This window comes from Lycium barbarum, chromosome 8 (assembly GCF_019175385.1).
Source record: "Lycium barbarum isolate Lr01 chromosome 8, ASM1917538v2, whole genome shotgun sequence".
In the NCBI taxonomy this organism is placed as follows: Eukaryota; Viridiplantae; Streptophyta; class Magnoliopsida; order Solanales; family Solanaceae; genus Lycium; species Lycium barbarum.
In genome coordinates, this window is record NC_083344.1 from 123,990,358 (window position 1) to 124,000,095 (window position 9,738).

At 32.4% G+C, this 9,738-nt stretch overlaps 2 protein-coding genes across 3 annotated transcripts; one reads left to right on the forward strand and one right to left on the reverse strand.

Moving 5' to 3' along the window:
- The first annotated feature begins 571 nt into the window (after positions 1-571).
- Positions 572-3,371, forward strand: LOC132607113 (aquaporin PIP2-1-like). The gene is made up of 4 exons (XM_060320936.1): positions 572-1,006; positions 1,637-1,932; positions 2,813-2,953; positions 3,071-3,371. Exons 1-4 carry the CDS (start codon positions 700-702, stop codon positions 3,182-3,184), a joined length of 858 nt encoding a protein of 285 aa, XP_060176919.1. The 5' UTR covers positions 572-699; the 3' UTR covers positions 3,185-3,371.
- Positions 3,372-3,705: 334 nt separating this feature from the next.
- On the reverse strand, positions 3,706-7,135 carry LOC132607112 (putative serine/threonine-protein kinase). 2 transcript variants are annotated; one of them, XM_060320935.1, is made up of 6 exons: positions 6,885-7,135; positions 6,473-6,588; positions 5,826-6,042; positions 4,975-5,212; positions 4,722-4,872; positions 3,706-4,094 (listed from the first exon to the last, which is right to left on the reverse strand). In XM_060320935.1, the coding sequence occupies exons 1-6, from the start codon at positions 6,961-6,963 to the stop codon at positions 3,729-3,731; spliced, it is 1,167 nt and encodes a 388-aa protein (XP_060176918.1). In that variant the 5' UTR covers positions 6,964-7,135; the 3' UTR covers positions 3,706-3,728. The 2 variants fall into 2 exon arrangements, with proteins under 2 accessions (XP_060176918.1, XP_060176917.1); XM_060320934.1 differs by having other exon boundaries at positions 6,473-6,594.
- Positions 7,136-9,738: the final 2,603 nt, after the last annotated feature.

The following is a 9,738-nucleotide window of genomic DNA, read 5'->3' on the forward strand; positions in this document are numbered from 1 at the left end:
AACATAAATCCGAAATAAATTGTAGTGGAATACTGAAATTATTTTATCCTATGCTTGGTACAATTTTGATTCCATGATTAGCAATCTATTGTTTACAGTTGTGGTATTAGTTTTACACCACATACTATGTGAGTGGCATAACAATCGAGACAAATCGCGGGATATGTAATAAAATGACATTTGTTCTTTTTCAAACAATTTTAATAAAATAAGTTTAGAGTTAAAAATAAAAGTTCATCCTTGTTTATCCCTTTTAAACCAAACATATATGCTGTATCATATTATGTATATCTCATTTTTAGTCAAGTGAACTAAATATCTACCACTGAAAATATACCAAATAATTTTGTTATTTTTGATCTTCATATTATGATTCCGGAATAATTTGTTCTCTAACCAAACAACCTCTAACTAGGTAAAGATCAAAATGGACACATTATATATGGATAATTACCCTTCAAGACACTCAAGGACAAGCTAGAGGTGTCGGGTATGTTCATCATAAGAGAAGAAAACTATGGGGCGGCAAAAAGTTTAGTTTAATTAATACTCCACTTAGGTCCAAGCCTCTCCATATATAAATACCCCCTCTCACTCTCCATCAACTCCACCACAATCAATTTATACATTTCTATCTTTCACTCTAAATCTCTGAAAACCAAACATTATTCAAGATTGACATAAAAATTTTCATTACAAATGGCCAAGGACAATGAGTATGGCACTAATCAATATGCCCCTAATAAGGACTACCAAGACCCTCCTCCAGCACCACTCATTGACCCTGAGGAAATTGGAAAATGGTCTTTTTACAGAGCTATTATTGCTGAGTTCATTGCCACACTTTTATTTCTGTACATCACTGTCCTCACTGTGATTGGCTACAAGAGCCAAAGTGACACAACACATAATGGTGATGAATGTGGTGGTGTTGGCATTCTTGGCATTGCTTGGGCTTTTGGTGGCATGATTTTCGTTCTTGTTTACAGCACTGCTGGCATTTCTGGTAAGTTATTCATGTTGAATTGTGTGATCATCTAACTTAAAAGCTTAAAATGTTAGATAAAGTTGTTCATGTTGAATTATGTGATCATCTAACTTAAAAGCTTAAAATGTTAGATAAAATATGCGTTTTTTTTGCTCAATAACTTGTTTGATCAAGCTTCTCGAAAGGCAAAAGTGCTTATTTTAGAGAGTGAGATTAGTAACAGAAATTATTTCTAAAATGCTGAAAAATATAGTGTTTTCCAGAAACACTTTTAGAATCTTGGCCAAACACAAATTGTTGATATAATCATCACTAGAAAATTATTTCCATCGGAATTAAGCGATCTTCTGGTAGTGAATATTGGTGAAAGCGTAATTGATTAGCCACACACAGCTCCTCCTTTCCAAAGTACTTTTTTTGAAAACACTTTTCAAAATAAGCAGATTCTGAAAGATTGGCCAAACAAACTATAAATATGCCTTGATCATTAATACGCCTTTTCACGTGCGAATGTGCCACACCCGTGAAAATTTCTTTGTACACTTTTATTTACTTAATTACGTCTCTAACAATATCAAACAACAATTGGTTCTTGAAAAAGGTTTTGATTTCAAGAAATTAAAGGGGTTTCCAATATTGTATATGCAGGAGGACACATTAACCCAGCTGTGACATTTGGGCTATTCTTGGCTAGAAAAGTCTCATTGGTTCGAGCAGTTATGTACATAATAGCACAATGCTTAGGAGCCATTTGTGGTTGTGCTTTAGTCAAGGCATTCCAAAAGGCTTATTATGTTAAGTATGGTGGTGGTGCTAACGAGCTTGCTGTTGGTTACAGCACTGGCACAGGATTAGGTGCTGAGATTATTGGCACTTTTGTCCTTGTTTACACAGTCTTTTCTGCCACTGACCCCAAGAGAAATGCTAGAGACTCCCATGTTCCTGTAAGTACATTTTTGCAACACTACATTTCATAATTTGGTTAATATTTTGCAAATATTATTTTGAGTGTTAACTTGTATAAACCAGTGTAAAAACACATGTACATAGTCGGGTCAGCTAAAAGATAATTAGAAGTGACTGCTCACGATAAGTGGAACTAGTTATCTAAGGAATAAGAATCCGTTTGAGTTAAATGATTAAAAGTAGTAATCCCTCCGAACAAAAAAAATTGTCCTATTTTGACTTGGCACAAAGTTTAAGAAATAAAGGAAGACTTTTGAAATGTGTGGTCCAAAACAAGCCTTAGATATTTGTATGGCTGTAAATCATCTCATAAAGTTAAATTATTTCTATATATAGAAAGGGGACAATTTTTGGGACAAACTAAAAAGGAAAGGAGGACAATCTTTTTGGAACAGAGGGAGTAACTAATAAGCATCAAGTGCCAAAAAATACATTTAGGTGTTGAATCTGATTTTATAAATAAGTAGTTACGTGTTTGAATAAAAGTTTTGAATTCGATTATAATTAAGCAGTTAATGTTGGCGAAAAGGTGTTAATTAATAAGCACCTTTTATGTTAATGACCAAAATGTCAAACTAAAGTTGTTTACAACATCATCATAAGTTGAAGGTGATCAACTTATGACTTTTAGCTGCTTTTAGCTTATAACCATTTTTGTGTTTACCAAACATATAAATAAGCTAAAAATTGCTTATAAATTAGTTTGACCAGCTTATAAGCTTAACCAAACACTTTCTAAGACCGACAACACTAGTAGTTATTTATATTTTTGGTGTATATGAGTTAAATCTTATCTTTTGATGCTTCTTTTTGGTAACTTGAGTTGAAGAAATCGATTTTATTTGTAATTGATTAAAGGTATTGGCACCACTACCAATTGGATTTGCTGTATTCATGGTTCATTTGGCCACTATTCCAATCACTGGAACTGGTATTAACCCAGCCAGAAGTTTTGGAGCTGCAGTCATTTATGGCAAAGACAAAGCCTGGGATGACCAAGTAAGCAAATTTGCCTTATTAACTAAAACTGCACATCCTTTTAATTTTAATTCCTTACTTAACCAAAATATGCATTGGCTAAATTATAATTTATATTTATTTTTTATGATGACACAGTGGATTTTCTGGGTTGGACCTTTTATTGGTGCTGCTATTGCTGCATTGTACCACCAATACATTTTGAGAGCTGGGGCAGCCAAAGCACTTGGCTCATTCAGGAGCAATGCCTAATAATAAGAATCTGCATTTATAAGCTTTATTGGCACTTAATTTTGAATGTGCCAAAAATTGTCAGTGAAAAGCTTTAATTCCTTCTTGTTTGGTTGCTTTTCTTATCTTGTTTTCCTAATTTCCCTTGTAAATTTCTTCCTCCTTGGCTTGAGCATCAAAATAATGGATTAGCAAAGTGTGTTCTACTCTTTTTCTTCCAACTAAATAAATAGGAAAAGCACCCCCCTCCCCGACACCATCCATTTTTAAAAACTTTGCAATTCAAATATGTCGAGTTATTATTCGCCTAGTAATAATAGAGACAAATTTATGATTTAAGGTTTATTAGTTCTGGCAGTCGCGCGCTTGCCACCAAACCCCTAAACTGTTATACTACTAGATCCGCAACTTATTATATGTATATTTTTAGTGAATTTCTCAACACATATATAAGATCTGGGCTAAAACTATTGGATTTTACATAATGATGTCATCCTTCCTATTCCTAGCTACATTTCTCCAAAGGGTTTTATTTCACCCAGTTCAAATTAAACCCTTATTGATTTTATATCTTCTCAAAACGAGCAGGCCAAGTTTGTGTGTGTGAAATATGCACTTTGTACCAACATTTTCTAGCTATAGCTACAGCATTGGAGAAAAAACTATGAGAAGATTGCTTTTGGCCTATCTTAACATCATTCAAATCAGCAAGAATTCCAGGCTGAGTAATATTTATGTCCTCTAATTCCATATAATTGGCACTGCTCAACATGTTGATGACTGCTGACATTTTTGGGCGGAGGTTGGCTATTTCTTGCACACAAAGCAGGCCAATCTTCAAGAATCGGACACCTTCGTCGCCACAAATTTCTGCATTTAGCACGCGGTCTACTAGCTCTAACAATTTGCCCGTATTGTACATTTCCCATGCCTGCAGAAATAAAGACATAATTAAAGCCTCAAACCGTTTTGTACTATATATTCAAAACATATCTCTAGATCTCCTAAATATTAGTTCTGACACTATCAGGTCACTAAAATGTCTTAAAAGATAACTAAAGGTAGCTCGTAAAAGGTGTAATTAATAACCTAAAATATAAGATAAATTACATGTCACAACAAGTATACTGATAATCTGGTCGTGTGATTAATTTCCTGACATTGTCAGTATATATAAGTCAAATCGTCTCTAACGACCCTCTCATGTCTCATCAAGCCAACAACATAGTAATTGAGAATTATTTGAAGGGATCATAATATTTTTAGCAAGGCGGCTAGAAATATTTGCACCTACCTATTTGTAACTGTCGTCGGTGTATGCTTAGTGTATAACAAGTGTATAATGTATCTATATAGGTTATACAGTGATTATACGGGCTAAAATTTGTAAAAAGGAAGCGTTAGAGTTATTTCTTATTCTGAGTTTTATTGGGTTGATGTGTAATAAAAATCCCTTATATTTTCATCAAACTTAGATAAAGTAAAAGAAAGAAATCAATTTTTTTTTGGGGTCTAATCTGGAATTGGAATCAAATTAGTTAAACAGAGATGGAATTACCTTGTTAACTAGGAAATGTTCTCCTCTCTCAATGTCAAAGGCAATAATAGGGCAACCGCTGACTATTTCAAGCAATAAGACTCCAAAGCTATACACATCTGATTTCCTTGTTAAATGTCCACTGATTGCATATTCTGGTGAAAGATAGCCTCTTTAGGCATAACATTAATCAAGAAATTAACAGCATGATTAGCTTAAACACTCGAAAAGTTAACGTGTGCAATCAAAAAGAACAATTTGTAGTTTGACTTACAATGTACCGGCAACTCGAGTAGTAATGTGTGAAACGTTCTTGGAAAATAGCCTTGATAAACCAAAATCTGCAATTTTTGGTGTAAAATTCTGATCAAGAACTATATTGCTGGCCTTAATATCTCTGTGTACAACATAGGGATTCACTTCTTCATGGAGATATGAAAGCCCCTTTGCTATTCCTTTTGAAATTTCTCTTCTAAGTTCCCATGTAAATTTACTTCTGTTTTGCTCATCCCCTGCTTATCAAATCATCAATTAGAAGCCATTTCATATAATGTGGACTCTTCCAATATTTAAAGCATTCAATTTATATGCAATCACATTGTATAGAAATTTTACACAGAGTTTAAGTTATTTATGTTGTCAGCGTAAAGGACTTTTTACATTTTCACGGCACGTAAAGGATATTTATAGGTAAGTATCCTTTAGATGTGAGATTAGTAATTTTGAAAATAAAACATGTCATCTGCTATAATAGGTAAAAATGACTTGATGGTATAAAAATTTCTTATGCCGAAGGTATACATGGCTTAAACTTATAGGAGTATTACATTATCATTTGCAACTTAACCCATTATAGCAGGTTATCCAACTTATTTTTTCAGAATTGTGATCCCTCTTATTATGAGTTCTAATGTGTAGCTATCTTTCGGTCGATTTTAATAGTGTAAAAATTCTTTTATACTGTATTTTAAAATGAGAGGGAGGATGATTAATTACCTATAATGTTTGTGAAAATCTTCTTGTAGTTATCTTATAGTCAATTTGATATTGTAAAAAAAAATTTATACTGTCGGTGTGTAGAAGTTAAATTTAAATTGAAATGAGAGGGAGAGATCAAAGAATTACCTAGTAATGTTTGTGAAAGGCAATTGTTTTCCATGTAATCATAGACTAAGAGTCTTTTGGTCCCATCCACACAATATCCTCTGAGGGTGACAAGATTATCATGTCTGATATTAGACAATGCAGCTATTTCTGATATAAATTCTCTTTCACCTCTCATTGATTCTAATTCAACTGATAGAACCTTTACAGCCACAAAGCTTCCATCTTGAAGTTGACCCTTTTCAAGAAAATGCTCAAAATTAACATCACAATTAAAGCATTGAAAAAAATATCAAAAAGATCTGTTGTGGTCAGGGGTGAAGTTACATTTAATGAATGAGTTCAATTGAATCTCTTCATTGTAAAAAAATGTTGAAGTTCCAAGTGTGACATTCTTGTATTTTCTTTAATCTCCTTTTTCAAATTTAGCTCCGCCACCACCACAGGCGAAGCTACCGTCATACTTACGAGTTCAGCAGAACCCAAATTATTAATACCTTATATGTATAAATAATATATTCAGAACTCAGTAAGTTGACTTTTTTTAAAATTTAGAACTCATAAAGTTAAAATCTTGATTCATAAAGTTAAAATCTTGATTCTGTCTATTGCCATTGCACAATTTTTTATTCCTTTTGAAAGTCAACTTGTTAGGATAAAAAATGTACCTTGTAAACAGAACCAAATCCTCCCTCTCCAATTATATTTGATGCTCTGAATCCATGAGTTGCGGCCTTCAATTCTTTGTAAGAGAAAACTGAGAACTTCTGAAATCTTTTTCCACCTGTTTCTAAAAAAATTATCTTTAAGAAATTCCATTCTTAAGAAAGTTTAACATGTTTAACCAAACTTTCAAAATTTGCTTATTTTGGAAGATGATTTTTGTCAAAAGTAATTTTTTAGAGTAACGGTTTGTGTTTAGCTAATCAATTTAGAAAATATTTTTTCCAATATTAGAGCAACAATTTATAATTGACCAAAATTGTTAAAGTGCTTTTGAGAAGAAGCTTGGCGGAACATACTATAATACTGTAATATTGTAAAAATTGATAAGAAGCTAAGGAGGACTTGAGAAGTTACCATATGGGATAATTTGGTTGGTCTCCATACGATCAGATGAGGAATTAAAACAATTAGTAAATGCAAAAGGAAACTTCATAGTAACTCTTTGATGAACTCTGTCTTGTTAATTTCTGAAACTTAGTTTGTGTTGCTGATTTTTCCACATTAATGGGAAAGAACAAGCAAAGCAAGAACAGAAGAGGATGAAGGGAAATAGAAATGAGCTTCATTTAATGGAGCAATAGCATGCCCACATATTTTGACGATTTCTGATCTTTGAAGTATACAGTTCTAATTTCTCCTTTTTAAAATATTTTAAGTATCTTCCTAGCACTCTTCTCTTTGTTTATTCTTTAAATAAAGCCGTCATCATGCAGTATTAATTGTGATGTATCAATTGATAGATACTTTGCCTGGTGGTCATCAATCATCATATTAATTATTGTATTGTAGCTAGCTGAGATATGATTCTTAATCCATGCATGACAAAGTTAACTTTCTGGTCATAAACTAATCAAAGTAGAGTCGTTACATTTTAGTTTTAGAAAACTAGACAGAACTATTGACAACTAACAAAAACAAATTTATATGGTAAATACGTTCCATTCATTACGGTTCATGTGACATTAATTATTTTCTTATTGGTATGTTCAAAAGAGAATGACTCATCTTATATTAGGAAACAACTAACTTTAAATTGCCCATTTTATTGTTAGTTATGAGAAGTTTCAATTGCTACGCCAATCATTATGACATGGTGAAAATCACAAATTATCAAAAATCTTCTAGTCGTTCAAATGCTATGATATGTTTTGGATCATCACTAGTTTTTTTTTTGTTTTTTTTTTTTTTTAAACTCCCGAGTAATCTTACGCTACATAAATTGAAAACGAGGGAGTAAAAGTAACTAGAGTTGATCATAACACTCCAACCAAACCATTTGATCAATTCTCCTAGCTATTCTACTCTTTCTAGTTTCTATTATACAAGTTATGAACACTTCAACTAATTCATCAAAAATGTTAAGCTTCAGCTAAGCAATATTCCACAATTCTGCACCATATCATAAGTATGTGTTGTAGGAATCTAATAGCTCAGTTGATTGACTATTTGAACTTTCATCTTGTTGGTGAGGATTCGAATCCCCACGTTGTAATCCCCTCCCCCATTTCCCCTTCCTATATCCCCTATGTAATATAAAAATTAAAATAAAAAATAAAAAATAAAAAATCATACGTATGTGTTTAAGATTCATCTCTCTGAAAATATATCAATTATGTAATTTCTATTATTAAACTCAAAGGTCCAGTGATGGTGCTATGTCTTAGTAGCGAATTCAGAAATTTTACAAAGAATTTTCAAAATTTAATATGTATACCTATAAGTGAAGGGGAGTCTTGGAGCAACGGTACGGTAAAGTTATCTTCGTGTGACCTGTAGGTCACGCGTTCGAGCCGTGGAAGCAGTCGCTGATGTTTACATTAGGGTAGGTTATCTACATCATACTTCTTGCGGTGCAGTTTTTCTCCAGACCATCCTAACGAGGGATGTTTTCTGCACCAGGTTGTCCCATTTTTTTATTTTTTTTAATGTATACGTATAAGTAATTCTTTTTCTTATATATGATATATGATATGTTTTTTCAATAAACCGTGTGCAACTATCTACCTTATAGTGTGCGTTGCTATGCCACTATCCGTCGGTCCAAGTGCTAGAAATGCTTTCTAAGCTAGGGAAAGATATTTCCCTCGTGCTTCACAAATTTTTACCCACTTTAAAGTCCACAGTCCACACATCCTTTCTGCTTTGTTTGGTCGAACAACTTGTTGCACAGAGTTGGTGACCGTGACATTGCACCAAGGGTGGTGAGGTTGGTGCCTTGGTGGGTGAGTCATGAGCGCACGGGTAATGCTCATTTAAAAAAAAAAAAAAACATATACACTAAATAACTCAAATATGTTAGGGTCTGCAAACAAAAATTTCGCATTGCCATGCATCTGAAAAGAAGTTACATAGGAGTATAATATAATGTGCGTGAATACTTTACTTTTTAACGGTGTGATGTCTTTTGAGAAAAATTGTGCGTACTCCCAAAGAAATTATCATATTATTATATTAAGAGTATCTCATGTCGTCTTAGCTCAATAGAATAATTATTAATTAAACCCGGTATTACACTTATATATAAGAATCCATGCGTAGCTTAATTTGTTCGTTACACCAAATTAATACTCCTATAACCTGTGTCATGATTAAGTGATTTAGTGAAATATAAATACATGTTAATTATATTAATCATGATTAAATAAAAGATCTCTATATTCAAACACACATGTATTGACTTGATATAAACACCTAATGTGGATAAGTTTTTACCGGACTTGATATCTAATTCGAGAGTCAAATTATTTTTATTATTTTAACAAATTTCCAAACTGACATGCTGGTCGTTACAATAAGCAACTTGTAAATTTTTCAAAAGTAGATTGTTGACTAATTAATTATTTATAATAAATTATTCCCCTATATTTTTCTTCACAAACTTGAAATTGTCTCCATTAGAAAACCTCTTCCAGACTTCTTTGTTCCTCACTATAATTAAAAAATATTGACAAGTTTGACAATTTCTTCTCTTTAGCTAGCGTTTGGCTATAGATTCCCAATTTTTTTTTTTTTGAAAAATTTAATTTGGGTGAAGTTTTTCAAGTTTTGAAAATGTGTTTAGCCATAGTTTATATTTCACTTTTTATTTTGAAAAACATGAAACATTACTTATACCCATAAGTTCTAAAAACTGTCAAGAATACCTACCTTACAAAATATACATACTTGTTAATCCCAAATTATGCAGAACATGATATTTTAACAACAA